This window comes from Aythya ferina (genome assembly GCF_964211825.1).
Source record: "Aythya ferina genome assembly, chromosome: Z".
Lineage (NCBI taxonomy): Eukaryota > Metazoa > Chordata > Aves > Anseriformes > Anatidae > Aythya > Aythya ferina.
Window position 1 is genome coordinate 23,724,550 of NC_140299.1, and position 19,750 is coordinate 23,744,299.

At 36.7% G+C, this 19,750-nt stretch overlaps 1 protein-coding gene across 6 annotated transcripts in view; it reads left to right on the forward strand.

Moving 5' to 3' along the window:
• Positions 1–19,750, forward strand: part of PIK3R1 (phosphoinositide-3-kinase regulatory subunit 1) — a 59,063-nt gene that overhangs the window by 30,231 nt on the left and 9,082 nt on the right. For 2 of the 6 annotated variants that reach the window (XM_084504296.1, XM_084504297.1), the window contains 9 exons: positions 2,828–2,920; positions 3,645–3,719; positions 6,601–6,732; positions 7,624–7,825; positions 7,950–8,029; positions 17,735–17,837; positions 18,557–18,655; positions 18,769–18,949; positions 19,428–19,553. In XM_084504296.1, coding sequence (XP_084360422.1) covers positions 2,828–2,920; positions 3,645–3,719; positions 6,601–6,732; positions 7,624–7,825; positions 7,950–8,029; positions 17,735–17,837; positions 18,557–18,655; positions 18,769–18,949; positions 19,428–19,553 — 1,091 coding nt within the window. Of the gene's footprint in view, positions 1–2,827; positions 2,921–3,644; positions 3,720–6,600; positions 6,733–7,414; positions 7,526–7,623; positions 7,826–7,949; positions 8,030–12,494; positions 12,813–14,124; positions 14,189–14,924; positions 16,375–17,734; positions 17,838–18,556; positions 18,656–18,768; positions 18,950–19,427; positions 19,554–19,750 lie in introns of those variants that run through there. The other 4 variants (XM_084504300.1, XM_084504299.1, XM_084504301.1 and 1 more) reach the window with 4 other exon arrangements.

Sequence of the window (19,750 nt, forward strand, 5' to 3'; positions counted from 1 at the left end):
AGAATTATTTTTCTAAATACGCCTTGTTTATAGCCATTTGCAGTATATCCCTTGCGATCATTTCAAGGCACATTTTGGTTAGTGTGAGAAAGCATAGTCATCTCTGCTGCCTGAAACAAGGGATAACAGCTGAATAGTGTCTGTCAGACTGACTTCCTTCTGTCTCTTTCTCCCTATTCATCTCTCCTTTTCTTGCTCAATTTCAGTTTAGACAGAACTGCTGCCTCCAGCTGGAGTTATGAGATATTATCTTTGTTCAGAGATGATGCAATTACTCTGATGTTACTTAAGAAGGAGTGAGGTAACTGGCTATCTAAGGGAGCAAAAAATTATTTTTGTAATTAAAACTATGCAAACTCTGTTCTTAAAACCTACCTCTGTTTTGCTACCATGTTAAGGATGCATTTTATGCCCTTAGCTTTCTGTGACACTATTAGTATGTCATACTTGGAGTGTTTTTGTAGAACACCCATTGATACATTTCTGATCTAGTAATTCGTTTATTCTTTCAGTAGATTTGCCTTTACTATAAGATGGACTCGTAGTTTAGGATTGAAAAGAATTATTTGATATCAGTTTTACAAATCAGATGGCCTTTATTTCAGCATGACTCAGCAGAGGCTGCTTGGACTGTGAAGTCTTGCATTTGAACCCAACTTGGGTTTGATAAAGCAGACATGATGTTAAGATAAAGGATGTGTTCGAAAAGGCACCTGGAAGTGGTTTAACAATGTGAAGAGATGAAGATATCTGTGCCTCCACGAGTAGTTTGTTCTACATTAATAACTACACCTGGAGATATGCTGGTTGGCTTCACCTATAGAGCCAACTATTCACTTTGTATGTAGGCTTTAATTGCAGGGTTGTTCTAAGTCTGCTATCTGACAAAACTTTAGAGTTTGTCAACTCATTTGCATTTTTTTTTCTATGATGCCATCAAGGAAGGAAGTAATGTGTGTGTTTTTTAATAAAACCTATCCTCTAAAAGGTATGCAGACAGTCCTTATTTACAGTGCAGCCTTTTATTGTTTTATCATTATAATCTCATATCAAGTGTTCCTCTATTTTGCCCAAGATTTGCCCAATTTAATTAGTGTGTAGTCATCAGGGTCATCTTGTCTTTTCAGGGTACGGGTAGAGCATTAGAACTCCTTTGATCCCCAGGAGTTGTTTTGATGTTCCAGGAGTCATGAAAAAGTAACATCAGGCCAGAAATCTGCTGAGGCAACTCTTTGGGACTCCTGAATGCTCATTTTCTGGGCATCCTAAATTAAGCTGTTTAAACTAGAAGATATTTTTCTAATGTCCTTTTCAGTTATGAATGGACTGGAAAGTATTTCATCATTTTCATACAATAATTCTGATTCCTTTTGTAAGTAGCATGTCTCAGTGTACCAGTACGATCTACTTCTACTCCTAGTTTGTAAATATTATGTAAATTGTCTTTCATTCTTCTATTTTCTTCACTTCCAGATTTCTTCTGTAACTTACTTCCTGTCTTTTGCACTTCTAAATTGTTTGCATTTTTAAAAAGATATGTCATTGATGCTTCCAAACTAGGGTAAGGTCTCAGCCAGAATTGCCTGCTCTCTCAGTTGTGGTGTATTTAATTTTTTGCTTATCTAAAATATTTTCAATAAAAACTCGGTATTCATATTCTCCTATTGTTTCTTCTTCTTTTTTTTTTTTTTTTTTTTTTTCCTTCTCCTATTTAATTATTATAACAATTCAGTTCAGTTTCAGGCTTCTAGAAATATGGTGTGTTAATGTGCATGCACACGTAGGTGTATGTGTGTTTAAGTATTGTTCTCAATCAGTCCATGATGAATTTAATTGTCCAGAGATCACCATCACTTAGGCAACTGGCAACTTTTACTTCAACTATTAAGCTTTGTTTATTAATCATCAAAGAATGCCAGATGTTTCTGGCAGCTGTTTAATAATATCTTTATGTAAATGTTTTTGCTTTCCAGAAATTCACCAGGACCTGTCTAAAACATTGAAAATATTCTTTTGGTTAAAATTATGCATTTAGAGATAGATCATCCCTTACATCATAGCACCAGAACATTAATTTGTATGTTGTCTTAGTGAAGAAATCACGTTGCATGAAAACTGACTCTGTACAGAATTAGTATGCAGGTTTATTTGAATTGACAAAATGTTTCTTTCTGATTAGACTGCTCCTTATTCTTAACTGGTTATTGTAGAAAAGAAAATTCCTGCTTCAGTAAAACTATGCTGTTAATACAATTAAGCTTGAAAAATGAAATATATATATATATATATACATACATAATATATACATACACATATCACTTAGCTTTTATACGAATATGAACTTTTGTTTCTCCTGCTATTTCATGCTTTTGCATGTTTACCTAGTGGATCAGCAGCTCCCAAATGGTGATGTGTTTAGCTCCCTCATCTGGTGCACAGTGGATGTAAATGCTTCAGGAACAAATTTTTTCTTTTTTTTCCCACATTGTATTTCTGTCCTTCCATAAGTGGCAAGCTTTTATTATATTTTCTTTTCTTGTGTAATACGGAAGGTGAATCTAGCACTGATTGAAATCTCTGAAAGAAAATGCTGTAAAAATACAGTCGTCATCATTTTTACAGCTTTCTGGTAAATTGTGGAGTGTTCTCATTTAGGCCTGACAAGTGGGATGTTTGCACAGTCTTTTACAGCTGATAAGACGAATGTGTTCCATGCTTAAATATTAGCAGGTTTCATTATGCGTCATTATTTTCATAAATAGAAATTGAATTCAGCTGTACCTTGGCTTATTTTTCTTTTTTTTTCTTCTTCTTTTTTCTTTTGCAGCTTTTTCACTTCCAGATCTTACAGAGCAGTTTTCACCTCCTGATGTTGCTCCACCAATCCTCATCAAGATAGTGGAGACAATTGAAAAGAAAGGTAGGCTGAATAGTGATATACCAATGCTTTTTGTTACTTGTGTAAGCCAGACATATTATGGGGCATATACAGACATTTTCTCTCACCAGTGACGTACCTCTTTATACACTGTGAAGTTTCAGGCTCTACAAATAGTCAACAGCAGCCTAAGACTTGCCTGTTCCATACTGTCTGTCACTGCTAACCACATAGGGTGGCAAAAGTTGAGCATGCTTTTAAGTCTCAGTTAAGTCTTTGACATTAACTTGAAAATGTCAGAACTTTTGTCATGTCCATGTCCCATTCCTGCAGTGGCATAACTTGGGCTTCTTACTTCTATCTACCTAAAAGACCTAGTGTTTCGATGAGTAGATACGTTCATGTGGAGTATAAAAGAAGATCTGGCTCCCATGCTGCTCCTGCAGGCTGTTTTCTTCCCTGGGATATGTGCCTCTGTTTCCTAGTCCTGGCCTTCTGTGGTCATCTTGTGGAGCATTATGCCAAGAATGGGGGTCTGTTGGGATCTCTGAGCTTCAACGTCCAGCTCTGTCTGCAGATCCAGCAGTTAGCATGTGTAAAGAAGTGTTTTAGAGCCTTGAAAAGCAATCACATTCAGTAGGAGGGTGGTGGTGGGAGAATGTTGCTAATTTATACTGTAGGCATTTATTTGAAGAAAACAGAAGTATGTTGTCTCATGGCAACAGTCACTGGAATATTTATGTATCCCATCGATTTTGTTTTGAAGGTCTGGAGTGCTCAACTTTGTATGTAACACAAGGCTCAAGCAGCTCAGCAGAATTAAGACAAATTCTTGAATGTGGTAAGTACAGCTTTCTTCCTTAAAGCACTAGATGGATTTTGTGGTCACACTGATACCATTTTATTTGGTCCCCTACTCAGCTTATGTATGATCTGATTCTGGATAATATAATACTAATCAGGCAAATATCAGTTAAAAAATAAATAAATTAGTAAAGTTTACACTTAATATGAAAAGTATTTATTTGCTTTTGTGGGTTGTCTTTTTTTTATTGTATGGTTCTTTTCTCAATAATAGTGATTTTAATAATTTCTTGACCACTTGCTTATTCAAGGACTAAAAGTCTAGCTGCTCAGAAAAAAAAAAAAAAAAAAAAAAAGTAGGGGGGGGTGACGGTGAGGGTGGGGAGTTGTTTGTTTGTTTTAAGAGGCAAGGGAAAGATGCACTATTCCTGTAAGGCTACAGGTTAATATTTTGTAAACAAATGGCCAATTGTTTACATGCAGTCCTGTGCATGCTTTTTTTTTTTTTTGGTGTGGTGAGAGGCAATAGCTGAATGTTGCTTGCCTGGTACAGAGATGATGCTGGAAGGGAAATCGAGAATTGATCTGATGTTGCTGCAGTAGCCTGGGTTCTCAGGCTTTGGACAGTAAAATGCAGTTACACCACTAACATCACATACCCATTCAACTTCTCTGAAATATACTTCCTTCTCTTTGGTATTATTTTTTTTTTCATGCCAGAATATACTGGCATGACAAAAGTCAGTTGCACTGTGAGAGATGAGGAGCTATTGTAGCAGGAGTGCTTGACCGTGCCTTTGCAAGCTGGGGTGCAACGTGTGTTGTGAGCTTCCTCTTGCATGAAAGAGCACAGAAATACAAGAGCTAGGAAAGGAAACTGGCTACATGCCGTATTGGCAAACAGTGTAAGCAAGCAACTCATACTGTAAATTAGCTCTCATCAGTTTTAGTAATTACAACTATTAGTAAAATGAACAAGAGATGATACTATGAGTTGACCATTCCTTCACATCAAAAGAGCATCTAGTACTCTACTGATTGTGGAGGGAGAGAAGTACATGCATGAAAGCAGAGACAGGAGATCTGCTTGTGGTGCTAGCTGCCTAAACCTTATTTTTACTATTCTAATTATATTATTTACAGTAACAAAATTGGTACATTTCTTAATTTATTTGGATCCCTTGTTAAGCCTTGAAACTAATGTGCACTTTTATGAAAGGTTTGTCTATCTCCTAAGATCAAAAACTTGTGGTTTACGTGTATTCTTTAAAATGTAATTAGGTTTAGGAAGGGAGATCAGGACTTTACCCTTCAGTAGCAGTCTCTTTCTCTGTTCTCTTTAACATACTATCAGAGTCTTCCAGGACAGAGACAGTGCAGTAGGCGTCCAGATACATGGATACAAGCAGACCCGATCTCCTCTGCCTGCTCTCTTGATCAATCAGTGTGCAAGTCAGCTTTGTTTTCTGAACCATGAACAGCATTAATGTGCTGTTCTGCTTATGGTTAAAATGCTCTGCATATTAATTTGGATAACTGCCTGGTAGCTTCAACACAGTGCTACTTAGCTCTAAAATCAAAACTGATTTGCATCTGGCCAGCTCAGCAGACAGAATAGTTAAGATCTGTTTATGACTTCACACCCAAAGAGTTGCAGAGTACCACAAGTTTATTTTTACTCGTGTATTCATTATAATAATTTGGGATGTACTTCAGAGAATGGGTCAACACTGAGAGAATCAGGACTTAACTTGAATTATGAAATAAACATCCTGTGAGCAACAGACCTATTGAAAACTGTTTTGTAGAAATTTGTGGTTGGATTCTCTGATGCTTCATTGCATTTGTGGAATTCATAGCCACGTTACAAGTTTTTCCATCATAATTTTCTCAAGTGGATTCTTTGGTGTCTGACAAAGATTGAGCTCCTACTGCAAGCTTTCCTTTGGGGAAAAAAAAGAAGGGGAAGGAGGACCACTAAGTGTTTCACTACTCTCTCGGATGCCTTATTTTACAGTATGTGTAGACACACTTTGTAACTGTGTCCTCTACCTTCCTGCTGAGTTTGGTTTAATCTGGCCAAATAGGCTCAAGAGTTATTTTACAAGGGATTTGGCTACTCTGGAAAGTCAGTCAGCACTGGTATATTTAAATTCTTGTACCAAACATGCAAACATTTGGGACTTTACTGCAGCAGATTTTCATGTTTTAGGAGGAAAGCCAATCTTGCTCACACTAAGCATTTCTGTGTTTTCCTATTTTTATTTTTGCTGTTGATATTCCTTGCTTCAGTGCTAAGAATTAGTGGCACTCTCAGACCTCAGCTCAAGTCATAACTATGCTGGAAGGATACCAGGTTTTACAAGATAAATCCCAACTGATGGTGCACCAAGCACCAAGTTTTGCACGTGTCTATTTGTTTCCACTTACTCACATAAATATTTACAGACATGGGGCCCCAAGTTGTTAATCAAGCTTCCAGTCATAATAGAAGGAGCTGCCAGCAGAGAACCTGCATTTGAGCAAAGCCTTGATTAATACTTACTTCTTACACAAAATATTTACAGGTAAAACAGAGACCTGTTAAAAATATTCTGATGTTCCACAACATTGCCAACATCCAGCAAGTCACTACCATTATTATGAGGTCAGTCCTGCACTGTACATGACAGAAGGCTACACAAGCTGTGATAGTCATTTGGTTCATCGGATGCCAAAGGCCTGGACATAGTGTTGAGCACTGTATATTCCTCATGTCAAAGATGCATATTGGTGTCTTCCATTATGTCTTTTGAGTTGTTCTCCATAAACCAGATATTAATTAGCAGTTTTGGCTTGGTATAAAGAGTTCATATCACAAACCTGTACATTTCTTCCAATTTCTAATGTCTAAAAAGTATGTTGCTCTTTCCCTTTAGATGCCTCTTCATTGGATTTAGAGTCTTTTGATGTACACACTTTATCAGACGCTCTCAAGAGATATCTCCTGGACCTGCCAAATCCCATCGTTCCAGCAGCTGTTTACAGTGACATGATTTCTGTAGCTCAAGGTATGAACACTGAATTATTTCAAATGTCAAACAAAGGAGCTTTTGTTAGGATTGTGAGCACCCAGTGATCCAGCTGTCCCCCACAGAACACGGAAGATTCTGAACAACCTGGCAGCATCTCAAAAAAAAAAAAAAGATACCTTCATTGCTTTTGGTGGAAGCTGTTTCAGTTCAGATCTAGACATGCATTATTTACTTACCCGTTTAAGTTAACATAATGCAAAATATAGGGATAGCCCAGTTCTCTGCATTTTAGGAGGTAGAATGACTATAGAAAAACTGTGGGGGAAAAATCAAGGACTTATCTGTGTGCAGAAAGCTAATTTTTAACTTTTTATCAGTGCTGACAAAGTAAATGTATTAGAGGTCATGGTGTTCTGCAGTATGTTGGGAGTTAACAGATTATGAAGTGACAAATGCAGGCGTGTAAGAGTCATCATCCATAGTGGTCGTTTCAAACAATCACAACTTACAGGCTTTCAGCTCGTGGGCCTAGTATTCTGTTATATGTCCCAGGACAGGATATTGCTACTGGTAACCTTCAAAGTTAGAACAGCACCTGTGAGACTTATCTTGTGCATCTCAGAATTACCCAATCATGTGTGACGCTAAACACAAGACAGACTTCTACCAGTACACTCTGAACACATTGTGGTTTTTACCAAAATGCATATCTGTTTCCATTTGACTTTTAAATACTTGTGCTTTACTTTTCCCTGAGCATTTCACTTTTTTCAAAAGAAGAAACAAGTCTTGCAGCACTCACAAAGGACATAATTTTTATTATTTTTCTGTAAGATTGATGCTTGCAAAAGAGTCATATATAGTTACATTTTACTTGTTAAATTTTCTTGTTCTGATATCAAGAGCTTTTTGTCTGTTTGCTTGCAGAAGTCCAGAGCTCAGAGGAATATGCTCAGTTGCTGAAGAAACTCATCAGATCTCCAAATATACCTCCCCAGTATTGGCTCACACTCCAATATTTGCTCAAACATTTCCTCAGACTTTGTCAAGCCTCCAGCAAAAACCTCCTAAATGCAAGGTCTCTAGCTGAAATTTTCAGCCCTCTGCTTTTCAAATTCCAGATAGCAAGGTACGTTGTTATTTTACATTACGTTATTTTTTACTAGCGTTACTGTATTTTTTCCGATTCTTTTGAATAACACTAAAGTAAACTTCTTTTTCCTGTTTCTTACTGTCTAATCCATCTCTTGCAGCTCTGATAATACTGAACACCACATAAAGATCCTAGAGGTTTTAATCACAAGTGAATGGAATGAGAGACAGCCTGTACCAGGTAAAAATTCCTAATTTTAAAAGTTTTATGGTGTTATTTTCTTTAATATTAAAGTTTATGTTTAGGGACAGTAAGTGTTTACTGTTTTTCAAATCAAGCAATGCAAGAGTAGATAATTGCAGAACCAACTTATTTATATTTTCTGTAGTGATGTGCAACATTTGTTTTATAAGAAACTCTTTTTCATTAACATCAGTTTAGTATCCATGTTTTCTACAGCCTCATGGTATTCCTTTCTTTTTAATTAAAAAATAGGAATTTTTTGTAAACCAATAGAATGTGTATCATACAGTGGTAGGGGTGGGAGGTGTATATTCTGAAGATTTTAGTTAACTGCCACTCTACTCCCAGACAAATTTTCTTGAACAGTACCCCAAAGAGATCATCTGAAGAAACTGAAATTTTCCCCTTTATTTACATATATTTATTATTTTAATCCAGAGACTCAAAAGATTTATTAATCAGTATCAATAAACTGTGCAGAAAATATTAAAACCCCATTCAAGAAAATTAGATTGCACTTGTTTTGATTCCATGAGTTAGCATCTAATTTAGTTGACAAACAGTAAAACACACTGCTAACTTATGCAAAAATCCCTGATTTTAAATCAAATATTTGGTAGGAGGAAGGCAGAGTTGCTTACTGTGTGCAAAGGAAATTATTAATGCATGGGGACTTAGTATGTTAGCTTGAGGTAATTCCTTTTACAGCTTATTAACAAAGAATATCTAAGCAAAGGATGGGGCCATAGTGAATAGCACCCTGGGCATGCTATAGCTCTCCCACCCCTATTGACAGTACAAGGTAAAGTTCATGGCAGTAGGATTTGTAGGCCTGCTTATGTTTTGAAGAGCTGGGACACAGCAGCAGAAAGACAGCAACAACAACAAAAAAGCATTATCGCTACTATGTCTGGTAGGTTCATTGTATAAGCCCCTTCCTCAACTAATAAAGGTTAATTTTAAGTGGTTAAAACAAAGACTTCTGTTCCTACTGCTTTGATTGAAAGGTTTTTCCAACCTTCCTAGCTCAGTTAGGAACCTTCCCTTAACAGTTAATGTACATGTCTTTTCAGCTAATTTATAGTTCCTTGGTTTTCTTCATTTTTCTCAAAATAGTTGAGGAGACATTTCTAGAGACACTGTATTTCCCTTCCTAATGTTTCATAACAACCAGCAGAGTCCAAACTTTTAATGACTACTTGTCTTACCTTATTAAGCAGCAAATAACTGCTTATTGTTAAAGAATGAGCATATCTTTGCCATGTGTTATAAGCCTTAAAAAGCAAAATGCATTCTTGAAACCTCTATATTCTACAGAGCTTGATAAAAGCATTTTTTGAAATGATGTGTTTGCAAATACTTTTGGATATGTAAATTTACATGGCTTGAGGCAGTGGTTGGGTGGGGCATTATAAAGTTGGGGTCAGTAGTGAGAGTTTCTTAAGTTGCACTTAAGAGATCACTTAGTTGCATAAAGCTCTGAAACACTTCCTATGAGGAAAATATAAAACTGAAAGGTGTTGATGTTAGAGCTACTAATGAGGACATGAAGTGTAGTCATCCTGAGAGTATCGTTAGAGTACTTGAAGAAATGTGGCTGTATCAATCAGATTTATAGGGTTTGACATTTCATTAACCATTAAAATCATGACACTGCATTAATCATTAAAAACAAATGTTTGTTTTTAATATTTCATCTGAATTAATTAATGTTTTGTAATACAATTGTCTATTTTGAGGGTCCTTCTGGGATTTTTCATATGATCTGTTACAAAAATAGATCTCCTTATGTGTGTGTTTCACAGTCCATCCCCGGCAATGGAATGTTTTTTAGTAGAACATTTGCATATCTATTAATACGCTGAAAAAAAATTACAAATTTTCAAACTTTGTGGTTAACTAGTCTCTGCTCTTAGACCTGTAAAGTGCTCAAATACTTTCCAAAACTTGAATCTTTACAGAATGCTTCATAAGCCTACAGAATTAGGACACAAGACTGCATTCAGCACCTTAATTGTTCAGTGACCTGATCATCTGAAATGTTGTGTTTTTTATAGTTCTTATAGAGGATTATAAGATGTATTTTTCAAAATTGTCAGCTTCAAGATTATTGACTGCAGTGTCTTGAATTTCCATGTAGAGACATTGTAATAATTGAAGATGCTTAGGAAGGAGATTTTTTTTTTTCATGTAAGTGTTATGAGAATGATAATCTGTAATAGAAATTGAGAAATACAGAACTTAAGAGGTTTTAAACAGAAACTATTTTGTTGAAAATGGTGTAATGAGGATTGGGCAATTACAGGTAAACAGATGTAGCCAGGTGTCTTTTATTTTTCACAGACTGAAGTGATAGCATCCTCCTTTATTTTTTCTTTTTTCTTTTTTCTTTTTTCTTTTTCTTTTTTCTCTTTCTTTTTTCTTTTTCTTCCTGTTATTCTTAGGCCTGCATGAAAACATTCAGTCTAAAATGAATTGTGCATGAAGTTCTAGTGGTGTCTTAAGCAGTGAATAGGTACATTATATGCAAGGCTGGAGATGTCTGAATAGGGAAGAGACTTCTGCACAGCTGCGGGCCTTTTTCTTATCACATCACTCACTTATTATCCTTCTTGCCTCAACACAATAGAAAGTATGTAGATTGGACCAGCATCTTAAATTGGACATCTTATAGCTACTAACGTGGTGCTATGCACACCATAGCACAAAAGCGGGAGTTAATGTTAGGCCATTACTTGATTTTTATTTTTTTCTATTGCACAAAGCCAGACTGATTTTTTTTGTTCCCTGTTACAGTGTTCATCACAAACTCAGTATTTTTTTTTTTTTTTTTTTTTTTTTTGTGAATTACAATAACATTAAGCACTCTGCAAAGTGAAAACACCAAAGTTAAAATACATGCCGTTCTTTTGTGTGCAGTATATGAAGACATGGTAGAGTTGCTGGCATGGCATTCTGACCAGCTAGTGCCTGGATGGTCAGGTAGCCAGCCAGCTACCCTCTGGTTGGCAGAGACAGGTAGCGCTATGGGAGATTTACTGGAGGTTCTTGGGAAGAACATGGGTTGATCAGGGTCCTGCTGGGGTGGAGGGACACTAAGGAATCTGCAGTGGCTGTTAGGAGCTGCTTGCTGTCTGGTACACATGATTTGGAGCCTGTAATGGCCTGCACGCCTACTGACCTCAAGCTGCTTTGTCCAGACTGCCTGTCCTCTTTTATTGCTGTAAAATACTGCAGGTTTTAAGCATGAAGTAGGTTTTACTACTTGCTGTGTCACAGGTAAGAGGTGAGGTAATGAGACCACCTAATGGCTCACTTGCTGGGGACTGAGTGAGGATCCTGGCAGCACTGCCAAAAAGCTGGCACTTTGCTTTCAGCTAAACAAAATATCAGCAAGTTTGGCAGCACAATAACCAGAGCAGGGGAGTATCAGTGCTGGTCCTGCTCCCCTGGAATTTTGTCTCAAAGCTGCCCTGGCCTGTGGTGGTCAGGCTTAGCCCGTAGTCCTGTCTGTAGCATCTCGGGGCTCAGTGGAGGAGGATGTGCAAATACTATCCCTTGCCAGAACCTTTCTTCATCATGTCAGGACTTTTCTGCATCATACCACAGGCTTGGCTGTGCTGTTGGCAGTGCAGAGCGTGTTTTGCAGTGTGTGCAAGGCAGTCCATCCCTGGGAGAACTGATTTCACACTGGCTATTGCGCATTGGCTCCTCACCCGGCAGAGGGCTCCCCTTCTAAGCTAATAAAAGTCAGGCTTCATACTTGGTCTAACGGACAGCAAAATGTATCGGTAATTGCCAGCCCTAGCTATTCTGAATTCTTGCTTTAGACTTTGACATTGGGGCATACGTTACATTTCTCACTACCAAGTTGAAAGTATTTGGTTAAATGTGTGGGATTATCACAACTGTTTATATATTAATACCTGTGTGCATGTATATTTGTATGTTTGCATGTATATTTGTATATACAGAGTTGTGGAATCTGATCAGTTCTTCTGCTTCACACATTGTTTTGTAGAAACAAATTTCTTTACTGATAGAAGAACTTTTTTTTTGCTTAAGAGTGTAAAAAGTAATACACTGCTGCCTTTCTGCAAATGCAAATCTATACATTCAATGGGTACATTTCAAGTTGTTGAAATTTAAATGCAAATAAAAGTTAAGATGGTGCAATTATATGAAAATGCAGGTGCGTGGATGTCGAGATCTAATTTTTTTGACAAAACACATGATTCTTTCTGCAGGATGATTAGGCACTCATTTTTGCACAAGGCACTAGGATCAAAAAGCAAATGGACTTAGGAACAAAGTCTTATCTTTTGTCTCAGCCTGTGTAACTGTGTGTTTTGAAATGATAAGCAATTAAGTGACCCCGGCTTTGGAATGTCTTATGTTCTTTGAGAATATGCATCTGTGCTGCAGTCCTATAAAAAAAAAAAAAAAAAAAAAAAAAAAAAGTTATTGAGCCCATCTGTAGCTTTTAACAGTAAATAGGAGGTGTATCAGTTACTGTCAGAAGTTGGATTTTACCTCTTCTCTTGCTGTGTGCTGTCATGAGTTCAGAAACACAGGTTACTGCCTGCATTTGAAGTAGGCTATTCTTTTATGAGTGTGCTACTTTAAATTGCATATAGACTTGACAATTGTTCAGGTAGGCACAGGCTAAGACTAGGAAAGTGAGGGATTTATATTAGGTGAAGCTAATCCATCAACGGCAAAACATCAAAATTGTACTGAAGATATTTGTGATTTCATTGTGAACTACAAGTGGCTTTCGGTAGGTGTGGTATTTTGTAGCATGTGGGGATTTTGCTAGGTGGAGAGTTTGGGGGTGAAACTTCAGTGCTGTTTGACTGCCATAAAGAGCATGAGCTAAGCTCAAGGACCGCTGGTACTAGCAGTGCTCACTGTTACCAACAAGTGGGAAGAAAATATTAATCCCCTTCACTCCTTTCTCTGAATCTGTGGTCTCATGGTCTGCTTGTCCTTTCACTTTGGATTTATTTCCTTGTAAAACTATAGCTGGCAAAGAAATTAACTTCTGTAGGCAAAGGGGAGCAGTCTTTTGCTGCTCCATTCCTTTAGCAAGTCAGATCTAAGGCAAGGATCTAAGATCTAAGGCATATTTTACCTAGGCTGCTCCCTCCCTGGACAGTTACTTTTCCCACCGGCCTGTGGGAAATGAACAAACCTGACGTACTGGCAAACACTATGAATAAGGACAGGTGCTTTCGCTACTATTTTCAGGTTTCAGGATATGGGTAAAATGCTTCACAGCCTTGTTCTAGGGGGTCTTCAAGCAACACATGTATTTGTGATCCAGTGTAGGAGGTGATGCTGTGTTTGCAAGCAGGCTATTTTGCTTGCACATGGCTGATCTGAGAGATGCAGCTCTTTTCAAGGAAGATTTTGAATCTTTTTTTTTTTTTTTTTTTTTTTTTTTCTGCAGAAAGCTAGCCACTTCCTGCATTTAGCTGTTCTTGGTGCTTTTCTTGACTTTAAAACTGTATTCACCAGCCAGTTACACAGACTATTTTAAGGCCGCTTACAATGGTCTTCTCATTTACTTAGCTAAAATGAGAAAGTTAGCCTTGCATTGGCCACTTGTTGGCTGATGACAACTTTTACTGTGAATCTGGCTCCCCCTCCCCCACTTGAAATCCCTGGCTCAGCAAATATTTGAACCTGCCCAAGTTAATCATGAAACTGAGATCTTTATCTCTGAGAGACGTGCAAGCTACCGAGGGTGGTGATTTTTTTTTTTTGTTACAGTACTAAAGTCAGGTTCACTTTTTAATGATGAAACAGAGTAAGTGGATACGTTCTGCACAGCACAGAGCTGTCAGCAGTTAAGAAGAGAGAGAAGGCTGGGGTTTTCTCATTGCACATTGCAGCTTTTTAGAGATTTTTGTGGAACGTTGGTTGGAAAACAGTCTTCTTCAGAATTATCTTTTGCTTAGTTGTTTCAGCAAAGCTTCCTAGTAAAAGAAGTTTTGTGGTTTTTTTTGCTTGTTTGTTTGTTTGGTTGGTTGGTTGTTTTTTTTTGTTTCTTAAAGATTTTTATAAGAGGAAGCCAATTAATTTTTCAGGTTATTGGATTATGTTTTCAGGCTGTATAACAAGGGCGACCGTTTGCGATGCATAATGTACAAAGTAAGTGATTTTGAATTTCTCTTGAATTTCTTTCTGTTTTGTTTGTCACCTTGTGGAGGTATTTCACTATAACCCATTACCAGGTAGAGGTTTCACGGTCTTAAAATAGGTGAGTGAAGGTCAAGTGCCTGCAGATTACTCAGGGAGTGGGGAAATGCCTATCTGCCGCCTGTCTTTTCCTGCCCGCAAGCTAGGCTAGTCCGCGCCGAGCACTAACCTGGTTATACGAGCACGGGCAGCCCAGAACTCAGCCACCACTGAAACCCGGGAGAAGTAATTTCTCCTGAAAGACCTTATTCAACAGAATAAAGAAAATCTTACCGATCCCACATTAGACCTAAATGCAGCAATATAGTCTCGGTAGGAAATCTTTATAACCTAATTTAAATAATTACCTTGGCAACTCAACTGTTTAGGTAGCAGGTGGGCTAAACCTCCAAGCTCAGTGTTTGGACTTGTGTCTGGGATGAGTTCAAGTATCCTGTTTCATTTTGGAAATGGAAGGAATCTTTGGAGCATGTCTACCTAAACAGGGACAGGAGTCTATTTCAAAATGAATTTCAGCTTGTTAATACAGAGAGCAAACTAGCATGTATTTTTTTGTTAACCGTTGGTTCTCCAGACATGTTGTTATATGTTAGTGCTCGTCTAATGGGGTGAGCTGGTGAGTAGCACAGCGGGAGGGTAGATACATGTGAAATATTTGGGACGGGTATAAACTGTGTTAATTTTTTAATGGGTGTTTGTGAGATAGAGCACACTTCAGCTGCACCAGGATTCCTCCTGATGTAGGCACAGATAGTTGCTACAGTTACTCTTTGTTGTGGTTATTTTTGGTATCTGGTTTTCTGCCCCCTTAGATTATAGCAAGTATAAAGCATTTAGATTGCTTTACATAGCATTCTGCTCTGGAATCAATAGTCTGTTCTGTGCATGCTTCTTCCAAGAGGTCTGAGAGCGGTGCAGCCAGTAATCGGGGGGCTTAGAGAGACAGATTCCGAATAGTACAAGTATGCTGGTGGCATAAAGTCAAGTTCAGAAGAAGACACTGAGAAGGACTCTTATTTTTTAAAACAATTAACTTGATAAATATCTTGATGAGAGCAGGGTAGAGAAACAGTGTGAAAAGGCAGACTGAATCTCGTGTCCTGACAGACTGGCTTTTTATGTTCAGCAAAATCATTTTTCAAGATCTTGCTCAGTTTTGACTTTCTTGCATGGTGCAGAAAAGTCTGGTGAATGTAAGACTACAATATTTGATTTTTAGATTTCAAAATGAGTTAATCCAGATCAATTGGAATTGTATTTTATTACAGAATGAAACGGGGCTGGCATCTCTGCAGTAAGCACAATTTATATAATAACATTAGGTATATCAGATCTGTGTGCATATTAAAATATAGAACTCTATACCGTTTAAAAACCTAACCCATATTTCATTCTGTGGATAAATAATGTATGCATTGTAATTTATGTAATGTATGTAGCCTAAGTATGTATGTGTGTAATGGGTATATAATGGCTATTCTCTTTTTCTCTTTTGCATCTTTAACATGCACACAAGCCTTTTAAAGCTTTTTCAGTGGTAAACTACAGGCATCTGAGTAGGAGAATGAATCTGAGAAGTGACCTACCTCTCTGCAAAGGGAGCTGCACTGTGTGTGAGCATGCATGTGTTGTGTGCGCGTGTGTGTAAGAGCTACGTGCTGCAGCATATCAGCCTTTTGTCATCCTGCCAGGATTGGACTGTACCATGCTGCAAAGTCAGGAAAATGAAATGGAAATAAGGGTGCACAAGGAGAGCCTGCTCCGGCTTTTTGCTTGTAAAACCGGGTTTATATTGCTATTCTGCTAAATGCAGACTCTTTCTGAAACTGAAATTGTTCTAAGATTAATGTAGAACAAAATGATGAAACAGGAGTGGTCTGGTGACATTATTTTGACATGATTGGCTGAGGATTATGATGTAATAGGTTACAGTGCAGCCCCTTATAGGTTTTAAAATGAATTCCAAGACACCATTACAAAGAGAGCCTGACTCTTTTCTTGTATCTGAGCTTACTCAGTGAAACTCATACAAATGTACAATACTGTTTGGAATATGGAAGAACTGGATATAGAATATCCTAAGACAGATATAAATTGTGGCACAGACTTGATGTTTTACATAGAAATGGATCCACCAGGTAAAACTGCAGTCTTATTACGGAAGACTTAATTCCTCTTGGTCTTTACGATATCTGATGAAAAATACTTAATGGATATGTAGGATTTATTTACTTTGTCATTGATACAAATTAGAATTAAATCGTGTTTTTGTGCATGGTTATAGCAATTAGAATCATAACCTGTAGAAATACCTGTCTGCTTACTTAAATGTTTTTTTTTTACTGAATCAACCTGTTTCTGTTTTGATTTTTTTTTCTGTCATATGTAGTTCTATCTCTACTATTATATCATTTAAAAATATCGTTTCTTTTATTTTGCTATTTTGCTGTCTTCCACACTGTAGCTAAAAAGAGGTGCTGTAATAACACTTATGTTTCCTGAATCAGTGGTTACAATTCAATGGTTTGAATTGCTTTAGGAAAAACAGATTTTAAAATCTAACAGTATTAACTGCATACCTGATAGCACATAATATTTTTTTTCATAGTGTATAAAAATGTTATGCTCTCTTTATATTCATTGCAGCTTTAAAAACATTGTATTTTGTAGCTGGTCATTATATACGTATAGGGATGTTCATAAGGAATGTTGTACTTACTAGAGAACTAAAGAGCTGGGTTGATTTTTAATCCTGATCCCAATGTAGTCCCCCTTTCTAGTAAGTCAGGAGTGCTGCAGTATCTTCCTCTGGCACCCACTGGCATACGTATGCAGCTTTGACATTGAGAAAAGGGGATGTGTTTTTTAATCAGTCCTGGCATTTGGAAGACAATTTATTCTGTAGAATACTAAGATTAACACAAAGGATATTTGGGTCACAGATGGGTTTCTCAAAGTGAGTGTTTGTTTTTTTTTGCAAACGATTGCACAGAATGCAGAGGATCATGGAAACGTAATTCTTTGTATTAAAACATACAGTATTGCTGTGGGTTTGCGTCTTTTATTACTCAGCTTATAGGTGAGAAAACAGCAATATTAGTGTAAAATCGTCACATAGGAGAAAACAAAATGAAATCTTACCTGTTTTATTATTTATAGTTACCTGAAGATAGTCAAAGAAGGTAATAGCAAACTTTAGATTTTTTTTTCCCAAATGCTTTCCTCACAGGGAGAGGAGATGACTAAAGTGTTATATTTTGCTTAAAATATATTATTGCAAAATTAACATACTTTCTTGAAGCAATACATCCTTTTTGTTGAATTGTATTTTTTTCAGTAAAATTCTTGATTCCTCATTTAAATACTGTCAGAGGTAGAAAATACTGTTTTGTAACTATTCCTTTTTTTTTCTCATTCATATAGTAATGTGTGATTTCAAGGAATATATGGTCATGTTTTCAATGACTTATGCTCAACTTTTTCTCCCTTTATCTGCAGCACTGCCTCCTAAGCCACCGAAACCTAATACTGTAACTAACAACGGCATGAATAACAACATGTCACTACAAGATGCTGAATGGTACTGGGGAGATATCTCAAGGTAAAACATCTCAAGACATGTATTTCTCATGTATGACTTTATATTCTTGCTCTGTTTTTCTCTGTATGTATTCTGCTTAAGTATAGAAAAATTATAGCTCTAAGAGCAATTTTTAGGATATTTTCCAACGGAAACATATCATAGTTGTTTTTATTCCAAACGTGACTAAAAAGTTACTGGCAGTCCATTAGAATGTAATATGTAAATGATTTGGTGATTGTTCTGTTGTTTTAAGGCAGCTATATGAAATGGCTAGCATGAAATAGTAGTATGAAAAGACAACACCAAGAAATAAGTATTTTTTTTTTCTTGTCTTTCATCCAGATCCTCAACTGTAGGCACAACAGTTAACAAGCCAGACTAACAAGTGCTATGTATTAGCAACATTTTTAACGTACTATATATAGGTACATTAGACCAGTACTGGCTGCTCCAATTGTGCAGGCTTGTATGAACAAGCAGAAGACCTCTGCATGAATATAATTTCGTTCCAGCAGTGAGAAGACATAGAATATATCGGTTTTGTATCCCAGTTGTTCACTAGTAATTCTAAATAAGTTATTAAATAACTGTGTTTATTTATGTGGAGATCAAGAAGGCTTACAAAAAAAAAAAAAAAAAAAAAAAAAGCTATTTTAAAACAAGAATTTAGAGCACGGTGAAAGGATAAATGAGTGAGAAGGAGCTGAAATGATTAGTTACTTTTGCTTTCATTTTAGAGAAGAAGTGAATGAGAAGCTTCGAGACACTGCAGATGGTACCTTTTTGGTACGAGATGCTTCAACCAAAATGCATGGAGACTACACGCTTACACTAAGGTAAGACAGTTACAGTAGGTCTGTAATACCTACAATACTGCCTTTAAAATACCACCTTCTTTCGGAAATAGTAGTAGAAGTCTGCCTAACTTTTCAACAAACTTTACTTGCAGGAAAGGAGGAAATAACAAATTAATCAAAATATTTCACCGAGATGGGAAGTACGGCTTTTCTGACCCGTTAACTTTCAACTCTGTGGTTGAGCTAATAAACCACTACAGGAATGAATCTCTAGCCCAGTACAATCCTAAACTGGATGTAAAATTACTGTATCCAGTGTCTAAGTACCAGCAGGTAATTTAGTCTATTTTCTTTGTGTTCCACTTAATTACAAAGAAATTATCGCAGACTGGGGAGACATTTATTACAAAGAATTTCAGCTCTGTTAATATTTGAAAACATAGAGTGGGTATAAAAGTGGATATTTTTGTTTAAAACCAACAGCATAAATTGTATATAAATAATTAAAATTTTAAATACTGCAGAAGCATTATTAAGAAATAAATTTAAGTTACTAAATACCCCACTCAGTGCTGATGAAATATATAATTTTTATTATAAAGCTGCACACTTGCAATGGAAAATTGCTTTTTGTCATTTAGTTTTATTTTGACTTGCATATTGTGCATATAATATATCATACCTCTATATTGATAAAAGAGATGTCACGTTTACCATGTAAATATCTGGGCATTTTTAAGCAGTCTGGAAATCTGTTCAGTGTATTGTTTTTTTTTTCACAAAGTATCTTTTCTTCTGTTCACCATACCAGGATCAAGTGGTAAAAGAGGACAGCATTGAAGCAGTGGGAAAGAAATTACATGAATATAATACCCAGTTCCAAGAAAAAAGCCGAGAATATGACAGACTCTATGAAGACTACACAAGAACATCTCAGGTAAAATAGATTTGAAGCCAAAAGGGGAATGGAAGACTAATGTGGATTTAGAAGACTGTTATTAAATTCATGTTGCTATTTTCTGCTTGCTCAGTATAGTGGAATTGCTTACTCATGTTTTAACAATCACCACCTACAACCTAACTCTGTGCTCAAGATCGACACATACATCCAAAGCAAGCACCTTGATTTACAAA